Source organism: Indicator indicator, chromosome 19 (assembly GCF_027791375.1).
Source record: "Indicator indicator isolate 239-I01 chromosome 19, UM_Iind_1.1, whole genome shotgun sequence".
NCBI classification, from domain to species: domain Eukaryota; kingdom Metazoa; phylum Chordata; class Aves; order Piciformes; family Indicatoridae; genus Indicator; species Indicator indicator.
Window position 1 is genome coordinate 20,229,947 of NC_072028.1, and position 19,651 is coordinate 20,249,597.

Below are 19,651 nucleotides of genomic sequence, written 5' to 3' on the forward strand. Positions count from 1 at the left end.
ACAGCTGCTGCACAAACTTCACAAATGTGCAAACTGATATTTTTTCTGTGGTTTTTTTTGTTTTGTTTTGTTTCCTCCAGGCAAAGAGAGTAAAAAATCTGGATTTTTAATACCATTTGTGATGGATTTAAGGGCTCTCCAGCCAGAAAGAAATTCCCAGTCCTGGTTTATTAGGTTTTGTCTCATCTTTGTAGCTTTTGTAAATGCCAAGAGTGAAATTATAATTAACTGGAACATTGCCTTTAATGTGAGGAAAAAGTGAGAACAAGAATTCCACACCTCCCAGATGATTAAACATCCATCACTCTACTGTTTGCCCTTGGATTGCTTGTGAAGGTCACAGGAGTTCTCAGGGCTAGAAGGCAACCTGACAAAGTTCCCTTTTGAATCTGAGGGATAATTGAGATGATAGCTGAACTGATGGGGGGAGTGGGGAGGATGTTTCTATCCAGGGATGAAGAAGAGAAGACAGAAAGCAGAAAGATGAGGCACAGGGTAGTCAGTAGAAGGAAATTGATAAGAGTGGCTTTGGGAACCAGGTTGGAACTGGGATTGTCAGTATAGGGCAGGAGTTCCTGAGGCTATTTGTGAACAATACTGATGGTGGGTTTTGCTTTTCTTCTCTTCAACCCCCTCACCATCCACCCTAAAAGAGGAGAATATCATTGTGATAATGAGATGGAGCTTTTCTGTGAGCAGAAGGAATGGTTCATAGGGTGGGCAGTTGTATGGATTGCCCCTCTACTCAAGAAGGTCTGATCCAACCACTTTGATACCTTCCTGTTGCAGTCAGATCCTGGGAATTTTCCTGCAAACCAGCATGGAGAAACATGCTGAGGCTTTAGCTTCCCCAAAATAACTGGCTGTTTTTTATCTTCTGCTTCTCTGGACTCAGGGCAGCACTGGACAGTTACTTTCAACTCAGAAGGACCCAAGAGCCAACTACAGGACCTGTTCCACACCAGGAGCCCTCAGGTGTTTCGAGGAACAACCAGCAGCAGGGCTCAGATGAAACAGCAGAAGTGAGTGACTCTGACAGCAGCGCTGCTGAGGAGGAGGAAGTGGAGGCTGCAGCAGCATCAACCCAGGAGATTCCTCCAGCAGCTGGCTCAGGAGGTTTGTGCTATATTTGAGCTGTGTAGAGACCAAGTTCAGGAGCTCATCTTGCTGTTGCAAACCTCAGAGGGGAAATCCTTCCCAGCTGCACGACAGACTGTGCTAAGGGATTGTTATGCCCATGGCTGACAGGAGCAGGCTGCTACCTACCTCCTTTCTTGGCAAGGAGCTCCTAGAGCAGCAGCAGCAGCAGCAATGGGTGATTGCTCCAATTGGGTTAAATACAGGTTGCTGCTTCTAAAGAGTCCTGAAATGTCAGAACAACTGCAAGTATAGAGACCAGTGCTCAGCACACACACTGTTAGATATTGTCCAGGTGTGTTACTGGAAATGGCAAGTCACAGAATCTCAGCATGGTGGGGGTTGGAAGAGACCCCTGGAGATCATCCAGTCCAACCTCCATGATAAAGCAGGGCACCCACAGCAAATTGCTCAGGATCACAATGACCAGGTGGGTTTGGAAGCTTTCCAGAGAAGGAGACTCCACAACCTCTCCAGCCTGCTCCAGGCAGCCTGCTCCAGGCCTCCAGCACCCTCACACCAAACAAGTTTCTCCTCCTGCTCAGATGGAACAAGTTTCTCCTCCTGCTCTTGGTTTGTAGTTTGTGCCCATTGCCCCTTGTCCTGTCCCTGGGCACCACTGAGCAGAGTCTGGCCCCAGCCTCTTGCCCCCCACAGCTCCTTTAGCTCTTGCTGAGCATTGCTCAGATCCCCTCTGGGGCTGCTCTTCTCCAGGCTCAACAGCCCCAGGGCTCTCAGCCTGTGCTCCTCACAGAGATGCTCCAGGCCCCTCAGCATCTCCATAGCCTCTACTTGATTCTCCCAGTAGTTCTGGGCTCTGGGGAGTTCAGAACTGGCCCCAGTAGTTCAGATGTGGCCTCAGTAGGGCAGAGTAGAGAGGGAGGAGAACCTCCCTCCACCTGCTGGCCACTCTTTTTTATTAACACAAGGAGACCATTGACCTTCTTAGCCACAAGGGCACATTGCTGACTCATGGTGAACTTCTTGTCCACCAGCACTTCCAGGTCCTTCTCCACAGAGCTGCTTTCCAGCAGGTCACCCCTCACCCATACTGCTGCAGGGGGCTATTTCTCCACAGGTGCAGAACCCTCCATCTGCCCTGGTTGAACTTCATGAGGTTCCTCTCTGTCAGCTCTCCAGCCTGCCCTGGGCTCACTGAATGGCAACACATCCTGATGTGGGATCAGCCAATTTTTCCATCACACCTTGGCCATCAGCACTGAGCTCAGTTTTCAGAGAAGGATCAGATCCAGGATTTTTTTTTTTTAAATGATTTGTGATTTCAGTCTGCTTCAGTGTAGAACTCTGCTTTCATTCCTGTAACTTGTGACAGCTGAGGAGGCAGAGGTGCTTAGGACAGAGAGCTTTTTGTCTTTTCCTTTCCTCAGCTTTTTCTGCCTCACAGTCCTTGCTCCAGCCTCATGTTCACAGGCTGCCATACACCTCAGTGGCATTTTGTGCTGCACATACACAGATTATGTAACAGTGACAAACAGATAACCTATGAGCCAAGGTTATCAATGCCCAGAGAATAGCACAGCAAGGTTATTTCTTTTTAGTTCAATCTTTCTGCTTCACTCTCTGCCCTTAGGTTTGGTTTTGACAGGCCAGCACACCTTGACACCTTTCTTGGGTCTGAGGGTACATCTCTGAGGTGCCTTTTGCACAGATCCATTCTGCTTGCTCTGAGCTGCTCTCACACGTGACAGGAGCTCAAGCTGTCAAGTGCAGCCTATTGCTGTGTGAACATATGCTCTCTGCTGGGTTTGGAATTCCCTTATCTTCTGCTTTATATAAGCCACTGGTTCCTCTTCAGCCCAGAACCACAGAAGGCTGAAAACTTGGCTGACTTTAGAGGTTAGGAGATACTGGATTGAGAATATCTGCCTCCAGTACTTGGTGTGAGTAATAACTCTTTGTTCTGGCAGGAGAAGGCTCTGAGAAGACCTTATTGTGGCCTTCCAGTATCTTAAAGGGGGCCTACAACAAAGCTGGGGGAGGACTTTTTAGGGTGTCAGGTAATGATAGGACTAGAGGGAATGGAAAAAAAATAGAAATGGGTAGATTCAGATTGGATGTTAGGAAGAAGTTCTTCCCCATGAGGGTGGTGAGACATTGGAACAGGGAGGTGGTGGAAGCCTCATCCCTGGAGGTTTTAAAGGCCAGGTTGGATGTGGCTGTGAGCAACCTGCTGTAGTGTGGGGGGGTTGGAACTGGATGATCCTTGAGGTCCCTTCCAACCCTGACAATTCTATGAGATAAGGGGGAGATGGAGATTTCTGCTCCCTTTTTTTTCAGTCTGCTGGTGGTGGTAATCCAAATGAAGCTGGCCCATGCTGCAGCAGAAGGGCTAGCAGAGGCCCAGCACAGAACCATACGGCCCAGCAGAATGGGTGGTTGGGCTGAGGGCCAGCTGGAAAGCTGCTTCCCTCAGGGGGAATGGGCAGAGAGCATACGGGAAATGCTTTCCTGGCACATGAAATATGTATGCTTGGAGCCCTTGGCAAAAGAGCTTCTGTGTAGTGGTGTCAGTCTTCCTCTGGGCCTAATGATGTGGGGTTCTGTCCCTAAATCAGCCTAGCTGTAGGCTTGTTCGCAGATGCTGGTTTCTAGCAGGTTGGAAAATGCTCCTAACGATTGCTGTCTGTAAAAGACCTCTCCTGTTTCACTCAACATGCTCAAATTCTGCTGCTTTCCATGAAAGAAAGACCTGGAGGTTTAGGCAAAGGGGAGCCTCATGAAGTTCAACAAGGACAAACTGTAGGGTCCTGCACCTGTGAAAGAATAACTCCTTATCCCAGTACAGGTGAGGGGTGATCTGCTGGAAAGCAGCTCTTTGGAGAAGGAGCTGGAAGTGCTGGTGGACAAGAAGTTCACCATGAGCTGCCCTTGTGGCTAAGAAGGTCAATAGTCTCCTAGGCTGGATGAAGAATGGCCAACAGGTGAAGGGAGCAGGGCAAGAGAACGGGGCCAGACTCTTGTCAGTGGTGCCCAGAGACAGGACAAGGAGAAATGGGCACAAACTGGAACCCAGGAGGTTCCATTTGAAGATGAGGAGAAACTTTTTTGTTGTGAGGGTGCTGGAGGCCTGGAATAGGCTGTCCAGAGAGGTTGTGGAGTCTCCTTCTCTGGAGAGCTTCCAACTACTTCTGGAAAGCTGGGCATTGTGATCCTGGGCAAGTTGATGTGGGTGTCCCTGCTTGAGCAGGGGGCTTGGACTGGATGATCTGCAGAGGTCCCTTCCAACCCCAACCATGGTGGAGCTCTGTGTTTCTGTGAAAGCAAAGTTCTTCAGCTCTCCCTCTGGTGAATAGAAGGGAACTTACTCACAGGCTGCCTGTCCTTTGGTGTCCAGGACCCTGATCTGGATCTTTGTATGCAACCTGTGCTGTTGTTGCATGCTTACCTCCTTCCCCAGTGCTTTCAGTTCAAGGCAGGGAGAACTCTGGTTCCCTTGTTATGCATCAGTTCATTCCTTTGCTTGCTGTAGTTTCCAGTCAGGTCCAAGCAGAGCCACCTCAAGCTCCTGCAGAACATGGAAGTGAAGCAGGTGGACAGGCTGAAGTCCAGCAAAAGCAGGTAAGATGACCTAAACCCTTTTGGAGGAGAGTCAAGACAGTCAATGCTGCATTTGCCTGGAAAAAAAAGAAGTCTGTCTTTGTTTTAAATCCTAGAGAAGTCCAGTAAAGAACCTGGAGCCATCAGTTCCTTATGCACCACTGTATGAGGAGGAAGGGGACACCTGTGCCATCTGCTTTGAGCAGTGGACCAACGCTGGGGCCCACCGCCTGTCAGCGCTGCGCTGTGGACACCTCTTTGGTTACACCTGCATTGAGAAGTGGCTCAAGGGGCAGGCAGGGAAGTGCCCTCAGGTAAAATGTCCATTCATGGGTTAACTTCTGCTGCAGGCATGGTCACCATGACTGCTTGCTGCCTGAGGAAGCCTGCTGTCAGAAATAACACAATTCCCCTTTTTTGGGGGGGCTCTATCTAGGCCAGGAACATCTAGCAGTGCTTGAAAGGGTGAATCCTGATCTGGATTTTCTCCCTGAAGTAGAGCATTTGTGAGGAGCAGGCTCAGAAGTTTGAGAGCTCAAATGTTAAACCTGTGACTGCATTCAGAATGCTGCACTCTGGTCCTGTGGTGTGGGAATGTAAATTCCTGCAAGCCATTAACTAAGCATGAAGAGTCCTTTACTGGACAAGGAATCTCCCTGAGAACCTTTTTCAGCTGATAGAGTCATAAAATGGATTGGGTTGGAAGAGACCTTAATGATCAATTAGTTCCAACCCCTCTCACATGAGTAGGGACACTTCTCACTAGACCAGGTTGCTCAAAGCCCTGTCCAACCTAGACTTGAACACTTCTAGGGAGGGGACATCCACAACTTTCTCTTCTGTTTGGAATCAGATCTGCTTTTGCAGCCTTTAAGCAGTTCAGGTTGTTTTGGTAGCTTGCAGAGAGCAGACAGGAGAATGTTGGCTCTTTTCATGTCTGTTTGCAAGTGGTGCTCTCCTGGTAGCTTTGTTTCGTGGGTAATACTGATCTCTTCCTTCAAACTGGAAGAAGCTGGGTCTAGATCAGACATCAGGAAGAAATTTTTCGCCATGAGGGTGATGAGCCACTGGAACAGGTTGCCCAGGGAAGTTGTGGAGAGTCCAAGCTTGGAAGTATGCAAAGCTAGGTTGGATAGGACCTTGAGCAACTTGGGCTATTAGGAGGTGTCTCTGCCTGTGGCAGGGGGCTTGGAACTAGATGAGGTCTCTTCCAACCCAAACCATTGTTCTGTGATCAAGTCTCCACTTCTCTGATGTGCTTCCTTGCCTTACTCCTTTTCTCCAGAAAGGAATGTCAAAAAGTAGGTCAGAGAGTACCTTCTAACTCAGGCCCAGTCCTGCTGCTTCCCGAGTATGTGGCTGGAATCCCAGGATTTCTTTGGCTTTCTCATTTTGAGAGATTTCAGAGTCTTGCTTGACTTTGTGCAGGATTCCTTCCCTTCAACAAGAGACTTCCTGGGATTAAACCTAAAGAATCAGTGTTGCCATAGCAAGGGCCCATCCCTTCTTTTTCTTACCTCTGTCAATTCTGTCTGAGCTTTTCTTCACCCACTCCAGCTCAGGAACAATTCTCAGAAACCTTCTTGGCATCTTTGCTCCCTGGAATCTTGTGACTGCTTTCTTCTTGAACCCTAACAACTTGTAAGGGGAGCTTCACTCCCTCTTTTTTTTTTTTTTTTTTTTCCCTTTTCTTTTAGTGATGGAATGACTGAAAATTTCTTAGGCAGAACTTGCTCAGGAGAGAAGCTAAATCATCTTCCCCTTGGTTTCCAGCCACTGTCCTTTGCAGCTGGGTGTTCTCTGGCTGAATAGTGCAGGCTTGCTGTGTGTGGTGCTCTGTATACTAAGTGACTCAAGTGCAAGTTACTGTGAAATTGCAGCATTCCTGATCCTACCTGGGACAGCTGCTGGCTGCCAGGAAAGCTGTCTTAGCACTCACTACTCCCCAAGGCAGCTCTTTACCAAGGGGAGGGGATGTTCTCTGATCTGAATCTGCTGCCCACCATATTTTTTTTTTTTTTTGCTGCTAAATAATAGAATCAGAATTGTTAAGGTGAGAAGGGACCTCAAGGATCATCTAGTTCCAGACCCCCTGCCACGGGCAGGGACACCTCACACTACAGCAGGTTGCTGAGAGCCACATCCAGCCTGGCCTTAAACCTCCAGGGATGGGGCTTCAACCACCTCCCTGGGCAACCTGTTCCAGTGTCTTTGTTTTAATGGCAGGTAGGAATTTAATCCTCAGCAGAAGTGAACTTGATCTGAATATTCTCTGCTGCTTTTCTGATCAACAAAGTACATTTACAAACCACTGAGCTTGCAGATGCTGTCATCTCTTCCACGTCCCAGCTCAGCAGGAGGGATTGTCCCTTCTTTCTGAGGTGAATCTAAAGTCTCAGTGGCCGCAACCAGGCACACACAAAGGCTGAAATATCTGAGTCTTCTGTGTGAAATCAGGGGAGTGCTGGTGTTTCATGCTGACAATGGAATGCTGCTATGGAGCTGGGCCTGAGAGAACAAGAGTTGAATGTATCCTTGGGGATTCCTAAGTCCTTGTCTGTTGGCCTCACAGTGATGTTTTCAACATAGAGGTTGGGCTGGAGTTTTAGTTTTTAGGTCCTTGTCTGGTTATTTTGTCCCTGAAATTTACTTGTCCATGAGAGAGAATCACAGAACCCCAGTATGGTGGAGGTTGGAACGGGCCTATGGAGATCATCCAGTCCAACCCCTCTGCTAAAGCAGGGCACCCACAGCAGCTTGCCCAGGAGCACAATGCCCAGGGGGTTTGGAAGCTCTCCAGAGAAGGAGACTCCACAACCTCTCTGGGCAGCCTGCTCCAGGCCTCCAGCACCCTCACACCAAACAAGTTTCTCCTCATCTTCAAATGGAGCCTCCTGGGTTCCAATTTGTGTCCACTGCCCCTTGTCTCTGGGCACCACTGACAAGAGTCTGGCCCCCGCCTCTTGCCCCCCACCCTTTAGCTCTTGCTGAGCATTGCTTAGATCCCTCTGGGGCTGCTCTTCTCCAGGCTCAACAGCCCCAGGGCTCTCAGCCTTTCCTCCTCACAGAGATGTTCCAGGCCCCTCAGCAGCTTTTGTAGCCTTTGCTGTAGCAGCTGTAGCCTATGCTCTCTCTCATAGTTCCCTGTCTGTCTTGAATGGGGGAGCCCAGAACTGGACCTGGCATGCTGGAATTGGCCTCCCTAGAGTAGAGTGGAGAAGGAAGAGAACCTCCCTTGAGCTGCTGGCCACACTCTTCTTAGTTTTTAATTAATTTTTAGTTCTTGTCACTGGTGCTTCAGCAGAATACACGCAGTGGGAAGGCAGGAGCTGCGTTGGTGAAGGTGCAGTGGGGTCCATGAGCGTTGCTGTACCCCAGTTGGAGCCCAGGTGCCTGCCTGAGGCAGCGTCTCACGCATGGCGCCCTGTTCAGTTTTTGTCTGTTTGTGGATTTGTTCTTGAGCAGATGACCTCTGCCTTCAGAGCCATGGGGGTTGCTTTAAGATACTGCCTCCCAACTTGTTTGGAGAGCTAAGTTCCCATAGGTGACCTGCAGCTGTCTTTTGTTTCAGTGCAACAAGAAGGCGAAGCGCTCCGACATCGTGATCCTGTACGCTCGCACGCTGAAAGCGCTGGACACCGCCGAGCAGGAGCGCATGAAGAGGTACAGAGTCTCCACCTGCAGTGTCACCTTGCTGCCTAAATGCCACTGAAAGCAGCCCCCCCAGGCTTCTACCTCATGATTTAGTCTCCTGGTTCCTCTGGAGCAATCTGCATTCCCTTGGGGATTGGTGTGAGCAGGGCTGGTTTAAACCATGGCCTTGCCTGGGCTGTGTGGGGCTTCCCTGGAATCTCAGAACGGCTCAGGTTGGAAAGGACTTCAAAGATCATCTGCTCCAACCTCCCTGCCTTGGGCAGGGATGTCTCTCAACTAGACTTGTTTGCTCAAGGCCTCGTTCAACCTGGCCTTGAACACCTCCAGGGAGGGATCATCCACAACCACGGTGGGCAACTCATTCCAGAGTCTCACCACACTCATACTGAAGAATTTCTTCCTAACCCTGCTCTCCCTCAACTTCAAACCATTCCTCCTTGTCCTGTCTTCAGACACCCTCAGGAAAAGTCCCTCTGCAGCCTTCTGATACCTGCAGGGATTCTACAGGAAGCCTTCTGATACCTACAGGGATCCTACAGAAAGGCTGCAGAGGGGCTTTTCCTGAGGATGTCTAGAGACAGGACAAGGGGGAATAGTTTGAAGTTGAGGGAGAGCAGGGTTAGACTGGATCTTAGGAAGAAGCTCTTCCATATGAAGGTGATGAGACTCTGGAACAGGCTACCCAGAGAGGTTGTGATGTCCCCTCCCTGCAGGTGTTCAAGGCCAGGTTGGATGAGGCCTTGTGTAGCTGAGTCCAGCTGGGAGGTGTCCCTGACCATGGCAGGGAGGTTGGAGTAGATGATCTCTCAAGTCCCTTTCAACTTAAGCCATTCTGTGATTCCTGTAGGATCTCTTCAGCTGTTGGAAGGCAGCTCTAAGGTCTCCCCTGGAATCTTCTCTTCTGCAGGCTGAACAGCTGCAGCTCCCACAGCCTGTCCTCAGAGCAGAGGTGCTCCAGGATTTTCTCTCAGACAGAGTTCATGCCTTGCAGCACTGAAATAGCAAAGGTGATCTTGTGCTTCGTCCTGAAATGTCACCAGGGGAGAAGGTGCAGAGTGGTTGCCCAAAGCTGTCTGTTGCTAATTCCTCGTTAGCTGCGGAAAGCGAGGCGCAGCTCGTGATGGAGGGGGTGAGGGACTGACCTTTTCTGCCAGCCCCCCTGCACACATTCAACACGAAATCTCCTGTGTGAATCACTCTCCATCTTGCTTTGTCAAACTCTTTGTGTAGCTTTCCTTCCCAAAGGTCAGCAAGCGTTGCTGTGACTGTGCTCCCTTCCCCTCCTGCTCCCAGCTTTGATGTAGATAGAAAAAGCAGGTAGGAAAATGAGGACTAATTTCCTTGCAGCGTGATGCTGTCATAGATACTATTCTGAAAATAAAAGGCTGCAGATAGCTGAGTTCTCCTCAATTTAATTGGAGTTTTCTTCACCTATCTCTGACTACATTGCTGTCCTTTCAGTGCAGCCTTACAGCAGAAACCTCACTGTCCTGCTAATTATTAATCAGAAATGATTCAGGAGTAACTGTCACAAAGGGAAAATCTCTCTTCTGTCCAGATTGCCACTGCCTGATGGCGTTTGAACGGTACCTTTAGAATGGTGACACTGCTTTTGCTGGACTGACACTGCCAAACAAATGATAAAGTTTTCTCCAAAGCAAGGAAAGCGTTGGGGTGTCTCAATGCTGTTATCAGTCATGGAGAGGCAGTTATCTAACTGTGTCTCAGTCTTGCTGCAGCCCTTCCCCTTCAAGTTGGGAGGCAGACAGCAGTGACAGCCCAGCGCTGGCAGTGGCTGCCCTGTGGCACACAGCCACCAGTGGAGGAGAAATATGAACCCTGATGCCTGCATGTGGCCTTGAACTAGGCATAAGATTGTGGGGCTTGTTCCTCACACTGAAAACAAAGAGCCTGCAGGCTCTGCCTACTTGTGTGAAGGATGTTTGCCATGGGTAAATAGAGCACTGCACCTGTGTCTGCTGCAGCAAGACAAAGCAGGTGAAGGAGCTATGGGGAAGTGACCCAGTTCTGTGCTTGGTAACAACCCCAGGAATGCTTCAGGCTTGGGGCAGAGTGGCTGCAAACTGCCTAGCAGAAAAAGAGCCTGGGGATGTTGGTTGACAGTTGGCTCAAGTTGAGCCAGAGATGTGTGCCCATGAAGGCCACATCCTGATCTTGGCCTGGATCAGCATGGCCAGCAGGACCAGGGCAGTGCTTGACTCCCTGAACTGGGTGCTGGTGAGGCCACACCTCAAATACTGGGTTCAGTTTTGGGCCATTCACTCCAAGAAGTCCATTGAGGGGCTGAAGCACGTCCAGAGAAGGGCAGCCAAGTGGGTAAAGGGTTGGGAGAACAGATGAGGAGCAGCTGAAGAAACTGGGGTTGTTCAGTCTGGAGAAAAAGGAGGCTGCCACTCTACAACTTTCTGAAAGGAGGTTGGAATCAGGTGGGAGTTGGTCTCTTTTCCCAAGGAACAAATGATAGGCAAGAGGAAATGGCCTCAAGTTATACCAGGAGAGGTTTAGCTTGGACATGGAGTTTAGAAGGGACCTCTGGAGATCATCCAATCCCACTGCCAAAGCAGGGACACCCACAGCAGCTTGCCCAGAATCACAATGTCCAGCTGGATTTGGAATCTCTCCAGGGAAGGAGACTCCACAACCTCTCTGGGCAGCCTGCTGCAGGGCTCCAGCACCCTCACACCAAAGAAGTCATCTTTAATGTGTGTGTGTGTGACTGCTGACGGTGAGATGGTGACTGTGGCTTCTGTATGGGCATGCACAGGGAGTTTATCTGGGTCTGTTTATTTCTGACACAGTTTTGATTTCATTAAATACCAAATTAGTTCCTGGTAGTAGAAACAAAGTTGAAGGTCTTGCTGTGCTGTACCTTGTTCTGTTACTGACAGGGCGTAGGTGTGGATAGCACAGAATTTCCTAACCTAACTGATTTCACTTTCCTTCTCTATTAGATTAGTGCATTTGGAGAGGCTATTGTTTCTGCTAACAATACTTGAGTGAGTCATCCAGCACAATGGCATCAGCCAGAACATCTCAAGGTGGATGCACTGCATGAGTGTGGGACCAGGATTTTTATTAGCTTTGGATTTACCTGAACGGGACTTGTGTGGGGATGAAACTTTAAAGTGGAGCAAGGCAGATTTAGGTTGGACATGAGGAGGAAGCTCTTCACAATGAGAGTGGTGAAATACTGCAAGCCGTTGCCCAGACATGTGGTGGAGGCCCCATCCCTGGAGACATTCAAGATCAGACTTAATGCAGCCCTGGGCAGCCTGCTGTAGTTGGAGATGCCCCTGCTGACTGCAGGGGGATTGGACAAGATGTCCTTTGAGGGTCCCTTCCAACCCAGTGCAACCTGTGAATCTATTTGTGAACCTGTGAAGTCTGAGGACAGCCCAAAGAAGCATCCCAGATAAAACCCCATCCTGAGGGAGTGGGTCCAGGGCAGGGCCATGAAAATGATCAGAGGTTGGAGCAGCTCTGCTATGAGGACAGGCTGAGGGAGCTGGGGGTGTTCATCCTGGAGAAGAGGAAGAGGCTCTGGGGAGACCTAATAGCAGCCTGCCAGTACCTGAAGGGGGCTACAAGAAGGATGGAGAGAGACTGTTCCCAAAGGCCTGCAGTGACAGGACCAGGGGCAATGACTTTAAGCTGGAGAAGGGCAGATTTAGATTGGATGTTGGGATGAAGCTCTTTACTATGAGGGTGGTGGAACACTGGAACAGGTTGCCCATGGAGGTGGTCAAGGCCCCATCCCTGGAGATATTCAAGGTGAGGCTCGACGAGCCCTGGGCAGCCTGATTTAATTGGGGATGTCCCTGCTGAGTGTGGGGAGGTCAGGCTGGCTGTCCTTTAGAGATCCCTCCCAGCCTGGCCCATTCTGTGATTCTAAGGGTTGCTTTTCTCTTGTTCCTGCAGCTCTTTGGAGCAGGAGCAGCAGCTGAGGAGACAAGCAGAGCTGGAATCCGCACAGAGCCGCCTCCAGCTGCAGGTTTTGACAGATGAATGCAGCAGACTCCGTAAGCAAGTCCAGGTGAGTGTCTGCTGCTACCAATGCACAGAGGATTCCCTTTCTCTTCAACATGTCTTTTCTGTCTTCCCTCAGAGCAGAGGAGACAGACTTGCAGTTTTAATAAGCAGCAAGATTTAGTGAACTCAATTAGTGAATCATCAGAAGGATCCTGTACATCCCAGACTGCCACCTTGGTGTATCCTGCAGGAGATTGCTCTCTGTTCTTGTGCTTCAAGACTTAAAGTTGCAAGTGCAGCTTACCAGTAGAGTTTTTTGGCTGCTGATGTTGCAGCACCAACCTCTCTTCATCTTTCCCTTAGCTGCATTTTGAAAGTCTCTGTAGTAAAGCTGTAATGGGACCTGTTAGGAGTAGTTAGGAGCTGTTGCAAAGTACTACTTGGAAAAGGTTTTTTTTGTGCTGTGTCAGATGGGGAACTGCAGAGTAATGGCCTACTGTGACCTGCTGAGTTCTCTTGTGGTATCAGCACCTTCTCCACAGTCTACTTTTATTCCTGGTAATGGAGCAAGTCAAGATTTGGGGGTTCACAGGGGAAAGTTCCTTATGTTTTCTACTTGTTGCCTGCTCCCCACTTCTCTGCATGTGCCTTGTAACCTGGGAGTACTTGTGCAGGGCTTCTGGAGAAGAGCAGCTTGAGAAGGGATCTGATCAATGCTCAGCAAGAGCTAAAGATTGTGGGGGGCAAGAGGATGGGGCAAGACTCCTTCATGTGGTGCCCAGCAACAGGCACAAACTGGAATCCAGGAGGTTCCATCTGAACATGAAAAAAAACTTCTTTGATGTGAGCCTGGGAGCAGGCTGCCCAGAGAGGTTGTGGAGTCTCCTTCTCTGGAGAGCTTCTAAGCCCTCCTGGCCATTGTGATCCTGGACAAGCTGCTGTGGCTGCCCTGCTTAAGCAAGGGGCTTGGTCTGGTTGGTCTCCAGAGGTCCCTTCCAACCCACACTAGGCTGTGACCGTTCTGTGCTACGTTCCAGCAGTGCAGGGTTGTCCAAGAGCCTGTTTTGTAGCCAGTTTGGTACTTTGTTGTTGTTGTGTGAAGCAGATGGTGTCTCTCACTGTCTAGTGACTCACTTGACTTTCTCTACTCCTGGAGTTTTTCTAGCCTTGGCTGTTCATGTCTGTACATTAAGCACCATCCTCTTTGAAGTCTTCCTGTGTGATATAAGATCAGGCTGGATAAATTGGTCACCTAAATTCCTGCCTGAAGCTTTGTGCTCATCAAAGCTAAGAAGAAAATGGGTCCACTTCAAACTTTGGCATAAGAAAAATGTGAATGAGATAAACCTGCAGGTCCATAATGTCCTCCTGGAATTGTTTGTGTGTTTAGATGATGGAGTATCAGGTCTAAGTGATTTGAAGTCCCACGTTATGAAGATTAAGTGCCCTGTGTTCTTTAAGCTCTGTTTCAGTATTTAGACTTCATTCATCACTGTCCTGCAGTGCTTAATGTGACTGCTGGAAGCAATTTGAAAGTGCTTGTTTATACTGTGAGTAAACTGAAAGTAAAACAATTTGCTGGGGAGCAAAAAAAATGAGTAGGGAAGTCTGGAATAAGGCTTTAAGCTGATCAGGTTTTGAGCCTAACAAGCTCTTTCTCTCAGAGGCCATTAGTAAAGCAGCTATTGCTAGAACTTCTGAGGGTGGAAGGGATTTCTTGCCTAACCCTAGTTGGGTACCTTCAGTGTTGGGCTGCTAAGGGCATTGTCACTCCAGGTGTGGAGTGTGTGCGAGCAGATGACAGAATCACAGCGTGGTGGGGTGGTGAGGACAGTCAAACACTGGGATGTCCAGGGAGGATGTGTGCCTTGTGAGGAGTGTGGCCAGCAGGTTGAGGAAAGTTCTCCTTCCCATCTGCTCTGCCCTACTGAGGCCACATCTGAACTACTGGGGCCAGTTCTGGGCTCCCCAGTTCTAGTTTCCAGTAGTTACTGGAGAGTCCAGCAGAGGCTATGGAGATGCTGAGGGGCCTGGAGCATCTCTGTGAGGAGCAAAAGCTGAGAGCCCTGGGGCTGTTGAGCCTGAGGAAGAGCAGCCCCAGAGGGGATCTGAGCAATGATCAGCAAGAGCTAAAGGGTGGGGGGCAAGAGGCTGGGGCCAGACTCTTGTCAGTGGTGCCCAGGGACAGGACAAGGGGCAATGGGCACAAAGTGGAACCCAGGAGGTTCCATTTCAGCAGGAGAAACAAGTCTTTGGTGTGAGGGTGCTGGAGGCCCTGGAGCAGACTGCCCAGGGAGGTGGAGTCTCCATCTCTGGAGAGCTTCCAACCCCCCCTGGCCAGTGTGCTCCTGGGAGAGCTGCTGTGGGTGCCCCTGCTGTTGCAGGGCCTTGGACTGGATGGTCTCCAGAGGTCCTTTTCAACCTCCACCATGCTGAGATTCAGGCATTCTGTGCTCTAGCTGGTGTTTATTCTTTCCTGCTCGTTGTGCTCTCTTGCTGCTTCTCTCCATGCCTCCTCCTCAAGAAGCCTTCTGCTGTGTATCCTCTCATTTCCTTGGGGTTTATTCATCACCTCAAAGACAAGCTGAGATCCAGGAGGCAATCCCAGCAGAGATGAGCATGCCCTTGAGCCCCTTAGTTAACACCAAGGATCAGGAGAACCCTGCAAAGCACCTCACAGGAAGGCACAAGTTGCCAAAAGCTTGCTCTTCTGAGCACAGTTAGTGGAACTTGGTCTGCAGTGCAGCAGTTTTAATCACCTTGGTAATGTGTCTCCAGGAGGGACTTCCTGGCTCTGCTGGGCTGGTGGCTTGTGTTGGAATGTAAACACTGCACTAACATTCCTGGTGGTTTTAATGGCCTGGCTTCCTTTTTAATAACTTGGGTAAGAGCTGAATGCTGAGTGCAGGTGACAAGGGGAGGTTTGTAAGTTCCCCAGAGCAACAAATCATTGTAATCTCTTCTGATCCTCAGTGGTGGTGGGATCCTCCTGCCTTTTAGAAATAATGAGGTTATTAATTTTTGTGATTGAAAGTCTCTTTCTTTTCAGTTACTTGTGATTTTACTGCCTGCTTACTCAAAACCCAAAGCTGTAACTTCTATTCAGCTTCCTTGGCAACCCCCACACCTCTTCTTGCTCCCCAGGTTGTTGTATTGTTGCTCTGATGGCATCATCTTGAGTCTTGAGATGCAATTTTATCTGTTTATTTTATTTATTCTATGTCCTTGAGAAATCTGCAATCTATTTGATGCAAAACTGATCAGACCTCTCATAAAATATAAGCATCACAGAACCCCAGCATGATGAGGGTTGGAAGAGGCTTCTGGAGGTCATTCAGTCCAACCCCTCTGCTCAAGCAGGGCACCCCCCAGGATCACAATGGCATGGGGGGATTGGAATCTCTCCAGAGAAGGAGAGTGCACAACCTCTCTGGGCAGCCTGCTCCTGTACCCTCACACTGAAGACTTTTATCCTCATCTTCAGATGGAACCTCCTGGGTTCCAGTTTGTGCCCACTGATCCTTGTCCTGTCCCTGGGCACCACTGACAAGAGTCTGGCCCCAGCCTCCTGCCCCAGACATGCCCTTCAGCTCTTGCTGAGCATTGCTCAAATCCCTTCTGGGGCTTCTCTTCCTCAGGCTCAACAGCCCCAGGGCTCTCAGCCTTTGCTCCTCACAGAGATGCTCCAGGCCCTTCCTCATCTCTGTAGCTTCTGCTGGATCCCTCCAGTAGTTCCCTGTCTCTCTGGAGCTGGGGAGCCTGGAACTTGGGGACTTGGGGGTGCTGGTGGACGAGAAGCTCAACAGGAGCTGTCAATGTGCACTTGCAGCCCAGAAAGCCAACCAGAGCCTGGGCTGCAGCAGGAGAAGTGTGGCCAGCAGGTCAAGGGAGGTGATTCTCCCCCTCTAATCAGTTCTGGTGAGACCCCACCTGGAGTACTGCATCCAGTTCTGGAGCCCATATTACAAGAAGGATATGGACATGCTGGAAGGTGTCCAGAGGAGGGCCACCAGGATGAGCAGAGGGCTGGAGCACCTCTCCTGTGAGGACAGACTGAGAGTTGGGGCTGTTCAGTCTGGAGAAGAGAAGGCTCTGAGGTGACCTTCTTGTGGCCTTTCAATATTTGAAGGGGGCTACAACAAAGCTGGGGAGGAACTTTTTAGGATCTCAGGTAGTGATAGGACTGGGGGGAATGGAATAAAGCTGGAAGTGGGGAGATTCAGACTGGACATGAGGAAGAAGTTCTTCCCCATGAGAGTGGTGAGAGCCTGGAATGGGTTGTCCAGGGAGGTGGTTGAGGCCCCATCCCTGGAGGTGTTTAAGGCCAGGCTGGATGAGGCTCTGGCCAGCCTGATGCAGTGTGAGGTGTCCCTGCCCATGGCAGGGGGGTTGGGACTGGCTGATCCTTGTGGTCCCTTCCAACCCTGACTGATTCTATGGTTCTATGATTCTATGAACTGTACCCAGTTCTCTAGATGTGGCCTCAGTAGGACAGAGCAGAGTAGACTGGGAGGAGAACCTACCTCGATCTGCTGCCCACACTCTCCTTTATGAACCCCAGAATCATTCTCCTCTTGAGCAGTTTCCAAAGTTAGAAGTCTTGGTAACTACTAAGGTAGAGCTTGAGCTTGCCTCTGAGAACTGCTGCCTTTGCTTGGAGGTGAGTTTAATGGCCCTGGCTGCTTCCATGTGGAAGCTGGCTCACAGTTTCCTGACAGATTCTTGGCTGTCCTTAGCTGTTTTAAAACATGTCAGTGTTTGAAGCACAGTCCTTGCTGCTCAGACATTAATATACACACTCTCTCCAACTGGGCTTCTGTGCTCTCTAGTTTTGCCCTTGGGTTACAAGCTGCTCAAAGTGCTTTTTTGGAGGGCTTTTTCAGTTGACTTGTGCTATGCCAGTGCCATGTCTTGCACACCCACCTCTCCCCTGATGATTTCTGAAGAAAGAAGAGTTCTAAGAATGTTTTGATCATAAAATGGTTTGAGTTGGAAGGGATCTTAAAGATCATCCAGTTCCAGCCCCACTGCCATGGGCAAGGACACCTTCCACTAGACCAGGCTGCTCAAGTCCTCATCTAACCTGGCCTTGAACACCTTCAGGGAGGCAGCATCCATAACCTCCCTGGGCAACCTGTTTCAGTGTCTCCCCCCCCTCACTGCCAAGAATTTCTTCCTAATCACAGAATTGTCAGGGTTGGAAGGGAGCTCAAGGCTCATCCAGTTCCAATCTCCCTGCCATGGGCAGGGACACCTCACACCACAGCAGGTTGCTCACAGCCACCTCCAGCCTGGCCTTGAACACCTCCAGGGATGAGGCTTCCACCACCTACCTGGGCAACCTATGCCACCCACATGGGGAAGAACTTCTTCCTAACATCCAATCTGGATCTTATTTCTAGTTTTGTTCCATCCCCCCCAGTCCTATCACTCCCTGACACCCTCAAAAATCCCTCCCCAGCTTTCTTGTAGTCCGCTTCAGATACTGGAAGGCCACCAGAAGGTCTCCTGGGAGCCTTCTCCTCTCCAGACTGAACAACCTCAACTCTCTCAGTTTGTCTCCACAGCAGAGCAGCTCCAGCCCTCTGCTCATCCTCATGGCCCTTCTCTGGACACCTTCCAGCACCTCCAGATCTTGCCTGTAACAGAGGCTCCAGAACTGGACACAGTCTAAATCTGCCCTCCCACCTGTCGCTGGTGGAGCTCTCCTTGGCTGTGTTTCTGGCCATCCTTGAGCATTGATCGGTGGAGATGGAAGAAGAGTGGGGAGGAGGTGGCAGAAAACAAAGCAGGAGCTCTTGAGGGTTGCATGGTTCCTGGAATTTGCTGCCCAGGGTTTACAAGAATGGGGTTGTCATCATTAAACAGACAGACTGGCTTCCTGCAATGCCCTTTATGGTGCAGCTTGGGCTTTTATTGTTTGATTTGGTTTCTTTTTTTTTTTTTTTTAATGGGGTATTTTGGAAACTCTGGAAAATGGCTTTAATTGACTTTTTCTCAGTGGTTTGGCTGCATGTCATACTTGGCAGCTCTTTCTCTTCTTAACAGCATTGATCTGGTAATAATGATTGGCTGTTAAGTGTTGCCCAAGTGCCCTCTCTTTCACAGGGTCTAGCACACACAGTAACAGACTCTAGGTGCATTCAGCCAGCAGTAGTGGAGCCTTTGAATGCTTCTGTTGCTTGCTGTCATGGTCAGTGGACTTGGAAATTCAGCATTTCAAGAACAGGGTGGAAATGGGATAATCTTCTCCCTCTTTATCTGAGGGGAAGTACAGTGAGGGCATCTGGAAGACAAAGCTTCCCCCAGTGTTACATCACCAGTGATGCATTAAAAGCTCTTTGGGTCTCTTTCTTTGCAGGAGCTGAAGGCTCTGGTGGCCCAGCACAACCTGAGTGCTTCTCAGCAACCCAGCAGCTCCCGCAGCCAGCTGCCAGGCAGCCTCCCCTCCAGCCAAAGCCAGCGCAAGTACCACTTGGAAAAGGTTTTTCTGGTGTCTCAGAGTGGGAACTGCAGAGTAATGACCTACTGTGACCCACTGAGCTGTCTCGTGGTATCAGCACCTTCTCCACAGTCTACTTTTATTCCTGGTAATGAAGCAAGTCAAGATTTGGAGGTTCACAGGGGAAAGTTTTCTGCTTGCTCTCCACTTCTCTGCTTGACCTTTGCATGTGCCTTGTAACCTGGGAGTACTTGTGCAGGGCTTTTTAGTCTGGAGAAGAGCAGCTTGAGAGGGGGTCTGAACAAAGCTCAGCTAGAGCTAAAGGTTGTGGGGCAAGAGGATGGGGCAAGACTCTTGTCAGTGATGCCCAGGAACAATACAAAGGGCAACAGGCACAAACTAGAACCCAAGAGTTTCCATCTGAAGGTGGGGAAAAACTTCTTTGGTGTGAGGGTGCTGGAGGCCTGGAGCAGGCTGCCCAAAGAGGTTATGGAGTCTCCTTCTCTGGAGAGCTTCCAAACCCCCTTGGCCATTGTGATCCTGGGCAAGCTGCTGTGGCTGCCCTGCTTTAGCAGGGGGCTTGGACTGGGTGATCTCCAGAGGTCTCTTCCAACCCTCACCATGATGGGATTCTGTCAGACTCCCTGCAGTTGTTCTGGCCCCTGCACTAGGAGCTTCTTCCTAGCAAGGTAGCTTGATTCCCTGTCTCCTCCATGGAGAGGAGGGTCATCCCAGCAAAGGATCTCTGCCTCATGTTGAAGTGCCACATCCAAAGGGAGGTAAAAGGAGTGTCTGGACCTCCTTGTGAAGGTGTTTCTGCTGAGACAACAAGGAAGCAGTGCAGTAGGACCTGCAGGGAAGCTCCCAATG

General features: G+C 49.9%; 1 protein-coding gene across 1 annotated transcript in view; it reads left to right on the forward strand.

The window, feature by feature from the left end:
• RFWD3 (ring finger and WD repeat domain 3) overlaps positions 1-19,651 on the forward strand; it is a 28,174-nt gene that overhangs the window by 1,114 nt on the left and 7,409 nt on the right. The window contains exons 2-7 of the mRNA XM_054389799.1: positions 896-1,116; positions 4,628-4,716; positions 4,812-5,009; positions 8,267-8,358; positions 12,289-12,403; positions 18,701-18,929. Of these exons, the coding sequence (XP_054245774.1) occupies positions 896-1,116; positions 4,628-4,716; positions 4,812-5,009; positions 8,267-8,358; positions 12,289-12,403; positions 18,701-18,929 (944 nt within the window). The remainder of the gene's footprint in view (positions 1-895; positions 1,117-4,627; positions 4,717-4,811; positions 5,010-8,266; positions 8,359-12,288; positions 12,404-18,700; positions 18,930-19,651) is intronic.